This window comes from Taudactylus pleione, unplaced genomic scaffold, assembly GCF_031769625.1.
Source record: "Taudactylus pleione unplaced genomic scaffold, aTauple2 ptg000329l, whole genome shotgun sequence".
Classification (NCBI taxonomy): Eukaryota; Metazoa; Chordata; class Amphibia; order Anura; family Myobatrachidae; genus Taudactylus; species Taudactylus pleione.
In genome coordinates, this window is record NW_028284730.1 from 12,408,074 (window position 1) to 12,424,541 (window position 16,468).

The 16,468-nt window shown below is 45.8% G+C and overlaps 1 protein-coding gene across 3 annotated transcripts in view; it reads left to right on the top strand.

Annotated features, from left to right (window-relative positions):
• The window catches only part of PIWIL2 (piwi like RNA-mediated gene silencing 2), a 348,242-nt gene that overhangs the window by 302,101 nt on the left and 29,673 nt on the right, over positions 1-16,468 (top strand). For all 3 annotated transcript variants that reach the window (XM_088443404.1, XM_088443405.1, XM_088443403.1), the window contains exons 17-20: positions 1,731-1,832; positions 4,472-4,588; positions 12,372-12,460; positions 13,200-13,305. In XM_088443404.1, coding sequence (XP_088299530.1) covers positions 1,731-1,832; positions 4,472-4,588; positions 12,372-12,460; positions 13,200-13,305 — 414 coding nt within the window. The remainder of the gene's footprint in view (positions 1-1,730; positions 1,833-4,471; positions 4,589-12,371; positions 12,461-13,199; positions 13,306-16,468) is intronic.

Here is a 16,468-nt window from a genome sequence, read left to right on the forward strand (position 1 = left end):
TTTGTATATGGAATATATATATATATATATATGTGCACACACAATGCAAATATTCTACATAGAACAAAAGGCAGCACTCGCTGTTTTACTTTGCACAGCAAAGTCAATTGTATTTGCAGGTACAGCTCTCAATACATAGTTACCGAGTCATGGCCCGGCATGTAAGCAGATGGTCAAACATTTTGTCAATGTCTGAGGGCTCCTATGCCCTATTGTCAGAACCCCATTTAGTTGAGTAACATATGTTGTTTCCTCGTATAGTTGTTTTTTGTTTCCTCGTATAGTTGTTTTTTGTTTCCTCGTATAGTTGTTTTGTTACTTCCTGTCTTTTTTCTGATGTCTACGGGATGTCCCCAGTCATCTGCAGTGACATAAAGCCATCTCCTGAAAATGGGATTTTATTCCATCATTAAACACTTTCCTGGTAGGCCTGTAATGGCCATCCAATAGGTAATTTGCTTTGCTAACCAAAACTAGATTCTACGGGGTATATTTACTAAAGTGCGGGTTTTTAGAAGTGGAGCTGTTGCCCTTAGCAACCAGTCAGATTCTACTTGACATTTATCTAACAGCTACAATCTGGTTGCTATGGGCAACATCTCCACATCTAAAAATCTGCACTATAGCCTGCAGTAGCCACGTGTGATGTTTAAAACACTCGCGCATCCATACAGCCCCCCGAAAAACCAGACCCAATACTTTAAACCCATTTTCAACAGGTTTTTTTTTCCTCAAAAAATGTGCGCAGTCGATTTTCAGCAAAGTATGCAGCTTACGAAAAGTTTTTGTGGTAATTTATCATTAGGGGTTCTGAAAGAAATCCCCACATATATAGACAAAAATAGGAATTTAGCATTTTTTTTTTCTCCAGGTCTGAGAAGGAGAAAACTTTTATCCTGTTTCTCACTATGCAGGTGCGATAAAATCGGCCGATATTATCGCCGGTGAAATTATCGCTACTAATTGAATACGGCCCTAAGTGTAAGTCTATATCAAGTAGTAAATAAAAATAAATGTTTGTAAACGTCACCTTTCTGATAAAATTGGCACGTAGATATGGGTTTGTAGTCACTGTCAGCACTTAGCATGTCGACATTCACAAGGTTGTCAGCAAAAGGTCAACATTGATTTCGACAAGGTTAAAATATCAACATCATTAATAAGGACACCTGCAGAATATCGACATTTCCAGGAGGTTCAGGGTTACCATTAGGGTTTGGGACAGATTCATAAGAAAACACGCTGTCGACATGCTAACAATATCAACATACCATCAGTGTCAACATGATGAATGTCGACATTATGAACATGTGTACATGATGTATGTCAACATTGTGACCGCTGAACATGTATGCCGAACCCTGGACATGAATGCAGCGATCCGTAAGTAAAATGAGCAGAAATTGTGATTACAGAGAGACTGCGCCTGATCGGTCATTTGCAGGTACCTGAATTGATTGCTTGGTAAGCTTATAGTATGGATCGGTATATATCTATGTGGAACACTGAGTGTAACACTGAGGGCTGTTCACCATGGTCCCATCATTATGCCTGTGTGTATTTTTGTGCTCTCTCTAAGAGTGGCACAAATAGAATGGTAAGATTCATGTCACACAATGGAACCTGGAAGAGAGCACCTTATCTTTGCCTGCTGCAGAGCATGTTTTCACCACTTGGTTGACTGCAGTACAAGTTCTTTATTATAACATGAGTGGTTTATTTCCATACAGGCGAAGGTGCAGCTACTTGTGTGCATTATATCTGGGACCAGAGATGACCTTTATGGGGCCATAAAGAAGTTGTGCTGTGTCCAGACCCCTGTTCCGTCTCAGGTGAGAAACCCATCCTGGTGGGGCTGTACTATGGAAGATTTTATATATATATATATATATATATATATATATATATATATATATATATACTTTTAGAATGTGATCACTTCACCCTGTTGCCCTTATCACAATTAAGCCTTGCAGCAGAAATATACATACAAAAAGATGCTCCACTCAGGGCTTTGAAAAAACTCACACGACTCCCAGCAGTTTCAACGTTTCAAAGCCAATACAACAATAAGTGTTGTATAGACATTGAAACGTTGATACTGCTGGGAGTCGTGTGAGTTTTTTCAAAGCCCTGAGTGGCGCATCTTTTTGTGTGTGTGTGAATATATATATATATGTATATATATATATATATATATATATATATATATATATATATATATATATATAAAAATACAATACTTTATGTAACAATACATCTAAATTAAGTTCATGTCTTTAAGTGTCCTGTCATACTTGGGCATGTTTCTGGGGTCTTTTTGTTTTCAATTAAATATACTAATGTCAGATCATGCAGTGTAGATAGATGGGTGTAGGGATGTAGACCTTTAACTGAGCGGCCTTCTGTTAGATGCATTTCAAGGTAAATAGTTGCACGAAAAGATGCTTAGCCACGGCATCAGGATTCTGACCACCGCAATCCCTTACCCAACCCGCTTAAATATATATATATATATATATATATATCAAATAAGACACAGGAGCGCTCACCTATAGTGTATGTTGATGGAACATCATGGAAGCTGTGTAGGTGGGATGGTTGAAACTATTCATATGGAATATGAAATACAGGATGCCTCGCCAATGGTTATGTCAAGAAAAATGTATTGTTCAATTAGTCTATAGGAGACACATTGCTCCAGAAATAAAAAAAAATATTAAAAATAAATTAAATATACTAATGTCAGATCATGCAGTGTAGATAGATGGGTGTAGGGATGTAGACCTTTAACTGAGCGGCCTTCTGTTAGATGCATTTCAAGGTAAATAGTTGCACAAAAAGATGCTTAGCCATGGCATCGGGATTCTGACCACCGCGATCCCTTACCCAACCCGCTTAAATATATATATATATATATATATATATCAAATAAGACACAGGAGCGCTCACCTATAGTGTATGTTGATGGAACATCATGGAAGCTGTGTAGGTGGGATGGTTGAAACTATTCATATGGAATATGAAATACAGGATGCCTCGCCAATGGTTATGTCAAGAAAAATGTATTGTTCAATTAGTCTATAGGAGACACATTGCTCCAGAAATAAAAAAAAATCTTGAACCATAAAGTCAAAATAAGTTTGGTTGTGTTACAGGACCGCGGTTAGAGGAGGTGAATGGGAAATTAATAGGTCCCTTTAGGGAGCCCCTATCCGTAGTGTAGCCACTCCTTTGATATCTTGGCTGTGTGCTTAGGGTCGCTGTCCTGCTGAAAGATGAACCGTCGCCCCAATCTGAGGTCAAGAGCACTCTGGAGCCAGTTTTCATCCAGGATGTCTCTGTACATTGCTGCATTCATCTTTCCCTCTATCTTGACTAGTCTCCCAGTTCCTGCCACTGAAAAACATCCCCACAACATGATGCTGCCACCACCATGCTTCACTCAAGGATGGTATTGGCCTGGTGATGAGTGGTGCCTGGTTTCCTCCAAACATAACGCCTGGCATTCACGCCAAAGAGTTAAATGCTTGTCTCACCAGACCAGAGAATTTTGTCTCTCATGGTCTGAGAGTCCTTCAGGTGCATTTTGGCAAACTCCAGGCGGGCTGCCATGTGCTTTTTACTAAGGAGTGGCTTCCTTCTGGCCACTCGACCATACAGGCCTGATTGGTGGATTGCTGCAGAGATGGTTGTCCTTCTGGAAGGTTCTCCTCTCTCCACAGTGGAATGCTGTAGCTCTGACAGAGTGACCATCGAGTTCTTGGTCACCTCCCTGACTAGGGCCCTTCTCCCCCGATCACTCAGCTTAGACGGCCGGCCAACTCTAGGAAGAGTCCTGGTGGTTTCCGAACTTCTTCCATTTACAGATGATGGAGGCCACTGTGCTCATTGGGACCTTCAAAGCAGCAGATATTTTTTTGTACTCTTTCCCCAGTTTTGTGCCTCGAGACAATCCTGTCTCGAAGGTTTACAGACAATTCCTTGGACTTCATGCTTAGTTTGTGCTCTGACATGCACTGTCAAGTGTGGGACCCTATATAGACAGGTGCATGCCTTTCAAAATCAAGTCCAATCAACTGAATTTACCATAGGTGGACTCCAATTAAGCTGTAGGAAACATCTCAAGGATGATCAGTGGAAACAGGATGCACCTGAGCTCAATTTTGAGCTTCATGGCAAAGGCTGTGAATACTTGTACATGTGATTTCTTAGTGGTTTTTTTTTCATTAAATTTGCAAAAATCTCAAAAAAACTTTATACACGTTGTCATTATGGGGTATTGTGTGTAGAATTTTGGGGACAAAAATGAATTTATTCCATTTTGAAATAAGGCTGTATGTAACAAAATGTGGAAAAAGTGAAGCGCTATGAATACTTTTCGGATGCACTGTACAACCTCAGTACATGTAAAAAAGATGTTTTCACTTATCCATAATAATAATAATTTTCCTCTTTCTTTATACAATAGGTGGTGAATCTGAGAACAATATCTAATCCACAGAAACTGAGGAGCATTGCACAAAAAATCTTGCTGCAGATTAACTGCAAGCTCGGAGGGGAGCTGTGGGGAGTGGACATCCCGCTGGTTAGTAACATTTTGTGCAGGTGCATTATTACTTTGTGGGATTCATGACACTGCATCAGTGGGGTTATTCTTTCAAAAAGTCGGTGATATTAACACATCCATTAAAGAAAGTGATTTGTCCAAGTAAATTCTGACCTACAAAATGTAAATCCGTGCGTGGGCAATCCACCGAGTAGACAAATATCACCTTTCCTCATTACAGTCAGTCACACAGGAGGAGACTTCATGTACAACTTGTTTTGGTGGATATAATAAAAGTAAAGATTTAACAGAGTGGAGTTCATGAGATAAGAATGTAAGCTCTCACGAGCAGGGACCTCTTCCCTCATGTGCTTCTCTTTACATTTTCTTCTACTCTTTACTCCCAATAAGGGCACCTAACACGTGACTGCCAACTCCCTGCTGCTTATTGTGAGTGCTTTAATCGCTATTGCAGCAATGTATATAAATCGTGTCCTTGTCCTGCACTGTAATGTACTGTAAGTTACTTGTTTCTTGTTCACTTATTAGTTCTATGTACTATGTAAGGTGCTGCGGAACACTTGTGGCGCCATTATAAATAAAGGATAATAATAATAAGCGACTTATATTGAGAGTGGATAGTTTACATTGAGTTGAGCTTGTTATAATGGAATTTCTACTGCAGATTCCATAGGGTATCCACAGGATACCTTGGGGTATAGGTGATGATGTCAGTCTCAGGCACCACAGAGTTATTGTTTTTCAGCCTTCAATGGATGCACTGGGGTCCCCCTTCTATACCCCATCCCAAGCCAAGGCAAATTAGTTTTGTTGGTGCCTGGCTCGAGTCAGAGCACCTTTTTACAGAGGGGGGCTTTTATGGCCCCTGAAGTTTTCTAACAATGCAGCTGTGGCTGCACATCTGAGTGTACATCATGGACTGTCAGTACTGACGTCCATGCTGTCTCTCCTACACCCCGCCGGTACCGATCCGGGGATGCTGGTAGGTATCTGGGGTGACAGCGGTGACCCCGGATACCTGGACAGTGGCCGGATCCAAGGGGCAGGTAAGCGGCGGGGTCCCGCGGTGGGTCCCCGCCGGCAACACAGTCCAAAGTCCTCAGGCAGGGGGCTCCCTGGGGACTGGCTGCAGTGTGGAGCCAGGTATTTACCTGAGCTTCCACCATGCCCCTGGGATAGGGGGCCGCTTCCCTGTTCACAGCCGGCACCTCCCCCTGCTGCACACGGCCTCTACCACAGCGGTCTGGTCCGTCTGTGCAGCGCTCCTCCCCCGGGCTCGCCTCCTCTGCTCCTCAGCTTGGCAAGCGCTGCTGGAAACATCACCGGTGGTTGTGTGGTCCGGGTCCCCCTGCATACCTCTCCTCCATTAAAAAAGGTCAGTGTTAGTAGCGCTGTTTTCCTATCAGACTTGTGTCTGTGTAGTTGAGTCAGCGCTGATAATGCAGGGATTCTTCTGCATTGTATGTGACTTCTAGCTAGCGCTGCTGCCTGTACTTTCACTTTCTCCTGTCAGCCATTTTACTATCCCTGACTTCCTCTGCTAAAGACCTTGCGGTGCGGTGTTGCAAGGTGCTTATTGCCTCACTGTACAAGTATTTACCTGTGAGGTGTGTCACATACAGCTCCGTTACACTCCTCATGTCTGAGAGTGAACTTGACTTTCCTCTCCAGCTTAAGTGTACTACATGTAATGTACCGTTAGTGGAGGGTGATGGTAACTCTGACGGGTTATGTAGGGCTTGTTATTTACTTTCATGCCCAATTTCGGTCACTGCGCCGCTGCAGGAGCCGCCCTGGGCTTGTTTTGCTAAGGCACTTACAACCCTTGAGGGCCAGCTAGCGACCCCCCTGCGTATCCCCATATGGTGTTTTCACAGCAGTCATTGGTGTCGTCACCCATGCAGGGGTTCTCCAGACAGTTAGTGGTACCCCACAGTCTCCCGCTGTCGCGCCCCCCCCCCCCCCCAGGTCTCACAAGAGCCTGCGTGGGTTAATTCCCTGTCCACTTGGTGCAACACCTGTCGGACGTTTTACAGGGGGAGTCATCATTGCGGCCGCATAAGCGTCCATTACCGTCTCAGCCTGCTCCATATGATGAGGATGGTGTGTCGTCTGATGATGGTGAGATATTTGTTCTTTCTGACCAGGAGCCCATCCGTACTAAAGAAACGGATTCTAAGTCTAAGGTCTATATACCTGGCCTAATACGTGCAGTCCGTACGGCCTTGGTTTTTGAGGATGACGATCCCCCCGTGGCTAAATCTAAATACGCCTTCTTTAAGGATATTAAGGGTGATGCCACGGTTTTTCCTCTTTTTGGTCAGCTAGTGGACCATTTAGAGGAGGCGTGGAAAAATCCGGGGTAAACTGTTCCAGCCTCAAGAACGTTTGGCTTTTGCATATCCATTTGCAGATAATTATTTCTCTAAGTTGGAATCTCTTCTGCAGGTGGATTCTCATGTGACACGCCTAGTACGGAGTGCTACATTGCCCATGTCCTCCTTAAAGGATGCTACGGATCGTAAGGTTGAAATATATGCCTTACGTCCATTTATTCCCTTGCTGGAGGGGCGTCCAAACCGGCTATGGCTGTGTGTTGGGTGGCCAGAGCCATGGAGCGCTGGGCTGACAGTTTGGAGGCGTCTCTGGACTCTTGACTCATCTGCAGAGCAGGCAGAGTTAGTTGGTAATCTCAGAGACTCTGCTACTTACATTAATAAGGCGGCCTTGGATATCAGTCTCCTCACCTCCAGAATCTCCTCTGCGTCTGTGGCCGCTCGTCGCACCCTATGGTTGCGTTCTTGGAAGGCGGACGCCGATTCCAAGAAGGGCTTGGAATGTTTGCCGTTTAATGAACAGGTCCTGTTTGGCCCTGATCTGGACAAGATTGTAGCTACTTAGGCCGCAGCCAAGTCTGCGTGTCTCCCATTGGCTCCAGTCCAGTCAGGGTCGGGTACTTCGGCCCTACAGGCCCCAGGGTAGGTCCAAAGTACAGTCTTTTCCAAGACAGGCCGGGCCCAAGAAGTCTACCAAGCCCAAGAAACAAGCTTGGAGTACAAGGCGCCCTGCCACCAAGTCGGACGACAAGCCTTCGGCCTGACGGCCCGGGCCTCCCTTTGGAGGATCCCAAAGTGGGAGGCCGCCTGCTTCGGTTCGCCCAGTGTTGGTATCTGACTATCAAGGACACTTGGGTACACGTGGTGGTCTCTCAGGGCTATCCTTCCGGTGCAGACCCCCCAGCAGGTTTTTCACAACAGGCCTTCCGTCGGATCACAACAAGGCCCTGGAATTGCAGAAAGTATTGCACTCTATGCTCCAGGCTGGAGTTATAGTGCCGGTTCCGTTATCCCAGAGGGGCATGGGTTTCTATTCCAATCTCTTTCTGGTGCAGAAACCCAATGGGTCTTACCATCCTATTCTCAACCTCAAATCCCTCAACAAGTCTTTGAGGGTGCCTCGGTTCAGGATGGAGACCCTGCGTTCCATCATACTGGCGATGGAGCCTGGGGATTTCATGGTGTCGTTAGACATCGAGAATGCTTACCTGCATGTCCCCATTGTCTTAATGCATCAACAATTCCTCAGGTTTGCAGTACGCGACAAACATCAATTCCAGGCTCTGCCTTTTGGTCTAGCAACAGTGCCTTGGGTTTTCACCAAGGTCATGGCAATCATGGCGGCTCACCTGAGGATGCAGTGAGTCCGCTTATTACCTTATCTGGACGACCTTCTGTTGTTAGCAAGGTCTCCAGAGATCCTCCAGCTTCATCTGCAGCTGACGATCTCAGTTTTGCAGAATCACGGCTGGTTGATAAACTGGAAGAAATCCACCCTGATTCTCCATCTGGGGGCCTTGTTGGACTCGCAACAACAGAGGATCTTTGTGACGGAGGAAAAGATCTCTGCATTGCAGACGAAGGTACGCAGTTGTCTTCAGTGCCGCCGAGTGTCTATTCACTCGGCGATCAGGTTACTGGGCTCCATGGTATCACTCTTCGACATGGTGGAATATGCCCAGTTTCACTCCAGACCTCTGCAACAATTGATCCTGTCCAAATGGGATGGGTTGCCTCAGCGGATAAAGACATAGACCATGGTGCTTTCTCCGGAGGTCCGTCTGTCTCTGGCCTGGTGGTTGCAAACAACTCATCTGAACAAAGGACGTCCCTTTTGGGTGGAGAACTGGGTCCTTTTGACAACGGACGCCAGCCCCAGAAGCTGGGGTGCGGTGATGGGTCCACACTTGTTCCAGGGCAGGTGGACTCCGGCAGAAGCGGAGCTTCCAATAAACATCTTGGAACTTCGCGCGGTGTTCAATGCTTTCCATCACGGAAGACTGGTCCTACAAGGAAAACCTGTGCAGGTCCAATCGGACAACGCCACCACGGTGGCTTACATAAACCTGCAAGGAGGAACCAGAAGTCGGCCAGCGCTGGCAGAGGTGTCCCGCATTCTAGCTTGAGCAATCTCCCTGCCATCTCAGCGGTGTTCATCCCGGGAGTTCTCAACTGGGAAGCGGACTTTCTCAGCCGGCAGGACGTACATCCAGGAGAATGGTCTCTTCACCAGGCGGTATTGCAACTCCTGGTGGACAAGTTGGGCCTTCTGGAGATAGACCTCATGGCCTCCCGTCACAACAACAAACTGCCAGTGTACGGGTCAAGAACAAGAGACACGGAGGCGTTTCTAGTAGACGCTCTGTCGGTCCGGTGGACCTTCCAGTTTGCGTATCTCTTCCCTCCGTTCTCCCTTCTTCCTCGGGTGATCCGAAAATTCAAACAGGAGGGCGGCAAGCTCTTGTTGATAGCTCCAGAGTGGCCCAGATGTCACTGGTTCTCAGACCTTCGAAGTCTCTCCGTAGACGCTCCTCTGCGGTTGCCTCTACGTCCGGACCTGTTGACACAGGGTCCTTGTCTTTACACGGACCTCAGTCGGCTGTCTTTGACGGCATGGCTGTTGAGACAGCCCTCTTGTCATCCAGGGGTTTTTCCATCTCTGTAGTTAAGACCATGCTAAGAGCTCGGGAGCCTACATCGGCTAGGATTTACCATCGAGTATGGCATACTTTTTTTGACTGGTGCCGCCCTAGAGGCTATGATCCTCAGGTGTTTCGGATATCCCGAGTGTTGGCTTTCCTACAAGCGGGCTTGGATCACGGTCTTCGCCTTTCTTCTCTGAAAGTGCAGGTTTCTGCTCTTTCGGTGTGGTTTCAGCGTAGGATTGCTACACTTCCTGATGTTCGCACCTTTATGCTGGGTGTTCTTCGTATACATGCAAGATAGAAAAACTGTCAAGTAAATCTATACTGGCACTGCAAAGGTTAGCCTTTCTTGAGCAGCTGTATAATAAGAGGCTAGTCAACCTCAAGAAGAAAACATGCAAAACAGAAAAACTGCGCTGGATGTTGAGAACATATTATGAAAAAAAAGTGGAACGGATTGTGTTAAAATATATAAGAAAAAAACAGTTTATTAAAACACAGCTGCAGGATGAAATTCTCCTAATTCAACAAATACCTTTTCCTAGGTTTAGCCTCAATTGTATGGCAGAAAGTCTTAGTGCAACACTTTAGTGCAGTGATATATGACAGTCTCATATAGTTACCACTTGAGTCCAACCAAGGGGATTAATAGCAGAGATTACTTCTGCAAGATGGTAGTCCCTTATAACGGAAGAGCTTTGTGGTTACGCTCGCTGCGTTCAGGCTGAAGGTTGATTCACTGCAAGTGGAGCAGAGTGTGCCAGGGGAGTTGAGAGAGGCTTGGTCCAGGTGTGTGAAGATGGTATGGAGAAATCCCAATAGTTGAAGAATTGTTCAATGCAGAAAAGGGTCTGACGCGTTTTCCTGTGTGTCCCACAGCTTTATATTTTAACACAATCCGTTCCACTTTTTTTTCATAATATGTTCTCAACATCCAGCGCTGTTTTTCTGTTTTGCATGTTCTTCGTATACAGCCTCCCTTTGTTCCACCTGTGGCTCCTTGGGATCTGGCTGTGGTCCTGAGGGCTCTCCAAGGACCGCCTTTTGAACCACTGGGCTCAGTGGATTTGAAATTGCTTACGGCTTAGACTGTATTCCTTCTGGCCATTCCTTCAGCCAGAAGGGTCTCAGAATTAGGGGCTCTTTCATGTCGACCTCCCTTTCTCATTTTTCATAGGGACAGGGCGGTGCTTCGTACTCGCCCTGGTTTCCTCCCAAAGGTGGTTTCTAGTTTCCATATCAACGAGGAAATGATTGTACCAGCCTTTAATTCAGCGGACCTTTCGGTTGGTGAGGCCACCTTGGATGTGGTGCGGGCCTTAAAACTCTTATGTTGACCGCACAGCGCTTCTTTTCAGAAGTCGGACTCGTTGTTTGTCCTTTATGGCTTCCGGAAGAAGGGGTGGCCTGCCACTAAACAAACGTTGGCAGGATGGATTCGCCTGGCTATTTCTGAAGCTTATGCTCATGAAGGTCTTCCCATTCCATCTTCGGTCAGGGCTCATTCCACTAGGTCTGTGGGTTTTTCGTGGGCAGCTCGACGTGGCGCCTCAGCAGTTCAGCTTTGCAAGGCAGCCACGTGGTCATCTGTCCATACGTTCGTACGGTATTATGCTTTTGATTCCTAAGCCTCTCTGGATGCTTCCTTCGGGCGGCGGATTCTCCTTACAGCACTGGAGCGTCCCCACCCTTAAAGGATACTGCTTTGGGACATCCCCAAGGTATCATGTGGATATCCTATGGAACCTGCAGTAGAAAATAAGAGATATGGTAAGAACTTACCTTTGTTATCTATTTCTGCGAGGTCCATAGGGTTCCACAGGACTCCCGCCCTGTCGCACCTGTACTGCAGATGGGCTTTTATCTGGTCACAGTTTTTTCAGTTTCCTTCTGGTGAGAATGTCTTTCTTGTGTGTTCCAGATCTTTCTTCTCTCTCTTTCCTCTCCTCCTCCGACCTGGGGCTTGTTACGTAACTGATTTGCCTTGGCTCGGGGGCGGGGTATAGAAGGGGGACCCCAGTTCATCCTGGGAGGCTGAAAAACATCAACTCTGTGGTGCCTGAGACTGATGTCATCACCTATACCCCAAGATATCCTGTGGAACCCTATGGACCTAGTAGAAATAGAGATAACAAAGGTAAGTTCTTACCATATCTCTTGAGAGAGAGAGAGAGACCGAGAGAGAGAGAGAGAGAGACCGACCCCCAGCATTGTGTGAAGAGAGGTATGGATACCTTGCCTTACATGAAGAGATTTGCAGACATTTGTCATTATGTAATTAAAGATGTATAGATAATTTGCATTGTGTTAACAGAGTACAGAGGTATAAATGCTTATTATTGTCTAATGGAAAATATAGATGCTTAGCAATGTGTGAATAAATGTACAATATAGATACCTGACGTGAGGTGTAAATGCTGAGCTATATGTGAATAAATGTACAATATACATACCTGGCATGAGGTGTCAATGCTGAGCATTGTACAATATAGATGTGCGGCATGGATTATGTGCTTATCATTATGCAAAAGGTGGGGGGGTTTATAAATATTTAATATTGTATGAAGCCAAATATAGATGCCATTGTGTGAGAGAGGTGTAGATACATGGCATTGTGTGATAGGAGCTATAGAGATAGGCCTGCTGAGCCTTCACTATATTTAAGGTAAGTTCTCAAGAAGTCCCATTTGAGTCCCTGCTTCTTTCTTTGTCTCATATATATATATATATATATATATGTGTGTGTGTGTGTGTATATATAAGAGTATTTTTACCTGTGCATGTCTTTGTACTGATGTATCCATAAATCTTTCTTCTCAGAAAAACGTAATGGTGATCGGGGTGGATGTTTACCACGACCCCAGCCGAGGCTTGCGTTCAGTTACAGGTTTTGTGGCCAGCACCAATCAGTGAGTTTTTCCCCTCTAAATTTAATTTTATTGCTGCTTAGAAATAGCTTTGGAATGATCAGGTTAGCTATATTCTAGGCTTACTCCAGAAGAAGTTATTTGTCCCCATTTGATTAAACCAATGCAAACCCACTATTTAGCAGTTTCATCCTGCTTGTCATTTATGTACGTGTGTGTGTTACATTTGGCACTATCTTCTGAAAGCTTGTGACTATACCCATACACAACTTCAGTTGTTACTTACAAGGGGTTTGTGGCCGAAAATGTTCCACCCGATGACCGTTGCAATCACACTTTAAATGCTGGCTCTAGTTTAATCACTTGAATATGCTGTTACAATTTTTATCACCAGACGCCTATTTATTTGTATTTGTTGGTGTGTGCGATACTTGCTTTTTGATTTGATACAGTATATGTTATATGTGTATATAGTAATTATTAGGGATGTACAAGCTCGGATAGGTTCGAATTTTCACGCCGAGTTTGGATTTTTCTCTCCAAAAAACGGGACTCAGAAAGAGGCAAAACGTCATCTTGCATGGACAAACATCATCATTCCTGGACAAAAGTCCAGGATTGATGATGTTTGTCCATGCAAGATGACGTTTTGCCTCTTTTTGAGTCCCGTTTTTTGGAGGGAAAAATCCGAACACTGCGTGCAAATTCGAACCTAGTAAGTATGTATTTATTCCAAACACTTTATTTTGCAAACTTTTGATCTGCACCATTATACTTTCAGTTGTGTGACTCGTTGGTACTCTCGCGTGGTCTTCCAGCTTCCTCATCAGGAGATCATGGATGGCTTAAAGCTCTGCCTAGTGGCTGCCCTGCAGAAGTTCCATGAGGTTGGAAATGGTTACTTGTGGGATATGATTATATTTCATGATGATGGTATACAGATTAGTGCTCCATACTTTTGCTTAGGTTACTCATTTTGAATATCTTCTTAAAACTCAAATTTCTTTAGTCATCCATAGGGGACACAGACTTCAAAACTGGGTAGGAGGCTGAGCTGGAGTGTGGGCACCAAATAATTAAGTTTCTCTTCCCAGCAGCCCAGGCTCCCTCTCCCCTATACCCCAGACCAGAGGACCAGTTTGTTTGGTTTGGTTTTCAGGGTCAGTTTTTAGCAGCCTCATTTAAGTTTATTTTATTTTTTTTAGCAGACAGTGAGTCAGCGCCCTATAGGATGTCCTCACCGCGAGCACTGGCGACTGGGACAGTGACCTCATCTGGGCTCCATTCTTCACACCATGGGAGCCGCAGCGGAGAGCAAGTAAGGTGGCTCCCTACTTACAGGGAGCTGTGCATATATCGTGGCTGTCACTGCGGTTGAGAAAGACCACCAGCAGTGCTGGCAGTGGGGGCCCAGGTTGTGTCCGCATGCCCACTAGACTACCAGAACAGTTTCTAGGCAACGGGGCACCACACTAGTGGTGTCTTTTGCCCTGGGTTCCATGTCAGAAGAGTGAGGCGGGCTTTCACTGTTAGCCCCCACGCCCCTGGGCGCATTCCTCACAGCAGGCATCTCGCCACAGGGCTCAATCCTCCTCCCTCCTAGAGACGCTGAACAACTATTTTAGGAACCACCTGTCACAGCACCTCTTCAGAGAGCAGCAGTGCCCTGTGTACCTCACTCTGCTGGCCAGGTTATACATTCGGCTAATTCTACACATGTTGGGGCTTGGTTTCTTGAGCCATATTAGCCCATTTATTATTGTATTGCATGTTTTTGTGTGTATGTAGTATGTGTATACCTTTCAGTTGCTTGTTTTTTTTATTTTTTACTACTGGTACTGTTTACACTGGCGTGAACATCAATTTTTCTGTTGGGATTCACAAGTTTATATCACTTTCTACATAACCCCACTTATTTAATATATTGTGACGCTTTAAAATTCTTTGTACCCCCATTACTAGCACACCACTGTTCAGCAACTTTTGTGTGTAGGAACATCCTTGAATTTGTATTAACATGTCTTCCAAGGGCAAAGCACCCAGGAAAGTGCTTTATTCTCAGGTTCAAGACCACAACGGTCCCTGTTTCCGGTATTACATGGCTACGCAGTGAGAGGTCCTAATTGCTACAACTGCAAACCTGTAGTTGCGAGCCTGGTCTCTGGTGTTATTCCTACTCAGGCTGATCGCAGCTTGCCACTGTAGAAATGCTTTGGATGCGGTCCTTCACGCAATCTGTGCAGGGTCTGGCACAGGTGGCGACATCTCTCCAACAGATGCTAGACAAGGTCTGCCCATCCAAGCGCAAGCCTACTAGACAGGGGGAGCTCTACACCCCTCTTGGGTTATGACTCGGACTCAGAGATTTCCTCGGATCACGAGGATAATGTCTCCCATTACCTCGGATTTTGAGGCCTCCTCTATTCCAGAGGAGACTACCATAAGTGGATGTTGAGGCCCTGATCACGGCAGTTAAGTCTGCACTTTCGATCAAGTACTTTGACTAGACAGCTAAGTCATAACCCCGGTATTTAAGCATCAAAAGAAAGTGGCTGCTCAGTTCCCTTCCTCTGCTCAGCTTGGGGATCTAAGGCATGGTCTCACCCTTACAAGCGCTTCCAAGTCTCTAAGCACATTGCTACCTTTTATCAACTACGTGCTGTGGATAGAGCCAAATGGGTGTCTCCTCCTCAGGTAATGCCCACATCGCCCAGCTATTCAAGTCCACTACCCTTCCTATGCCTAACACAGCCTCCCTTAAGGATCCGATGGATAGGTTAGAGACGCCCAGCCCTTGCGTCCGCTTGGGTGGCTAAGGCCAACCGTAGCTAGGCTGGTCCCTAGAAGATGGCCTCTGTTCTGGTGTCCACAGATTGCGGTTGTTGTCTATGGTGGACCATATCCGGGAAGCAGGTTCCTTTCTAAACGAGGCTTTAATTGACACAGGCATTCTAACCTCTATGGTGTAGATTTTTGTTGTAGCAGCCAGGAGAGCCCTTTGACTTTGTACCTGGTGCACTGATGCAGACTCTTAAGAGGGCCCTGGAAGCTCTCGCTTTTTCGAGGGAGGTTAGTTTTTGGTCAATAATTAGACATGGTTATGACTACAGTTTCCACGTCAAAGACGCATTTCCGTCCCTCTGCGGTAGCCCCTAGGTTGCGAACTTCTAATTTTCGTTCTTTTCGTCCACAAGATAAGACCAAGGCTCAGTCTCCAGGTTCCACAGTCCTTCCTCTAAGGGCTCCAGTGGAAAACAGAACTGGTCCACTAGACGTCCTCCAGCATGGGATGCAGACTTCTGCTTTCTCTCCTCATTGATGGTGACCACGATGGATGCCTGGGTAAGGTGGGTGGTATCCCAGGGCTATGCCCTCACATTTCGGGAATGTCCTTCAGCCCAATTTTTTTCTGCAGGCCTGCCATTAGATCTAGAAAAAGCAGAGGCACTGCAGGATTTCATTCGGTCCCTTCTGGCCTCCAGCTTCATCATCTATGTTCCCCAGTCCCAGGGGGCATGGGCTTCTATGCCAACCTCTTCCTAGTTCAGAAGCCAGACTGTTCTCTTTGGCCCATCCTCAACCTGAAGTCACTCAACTGGTACCTTCGGGTTCCCAAGTTTCGCATGGAGTCTATGCGCTCCATCATTCTGGCTCTGAAACCAGGGGACTTCATGGCCTCACTATATATTCAGGATGCCTATTTACATGTTCCCATAAGAGTCCGTCAGCAGCGCTTACTCAGGTTTACCAAACTTTGCCATTTTGACTTTCCACAGAATCTCATGCTTTCACGAAAGTCATGGCAGCACAACTCCGATGCAAGGAGGTCAGAATTCTGCCCTATCTGGATGACCTCCTTCTCCTGGCCCAGTCATCAGATGTGCTCCAGGAACACATTCGTCTCACAATAGACCTACTGCAGGCTCACTGGTGGATCATCAATTGGCGAAAATCCACCTTGATTCCATCTCAGGAAATGCTCCATTTGGGAGCCTTACTGGATTCCAGGGTCAGGCGGGTTTTCCGTCCCTTGGACAAGCTTTGGTCCTC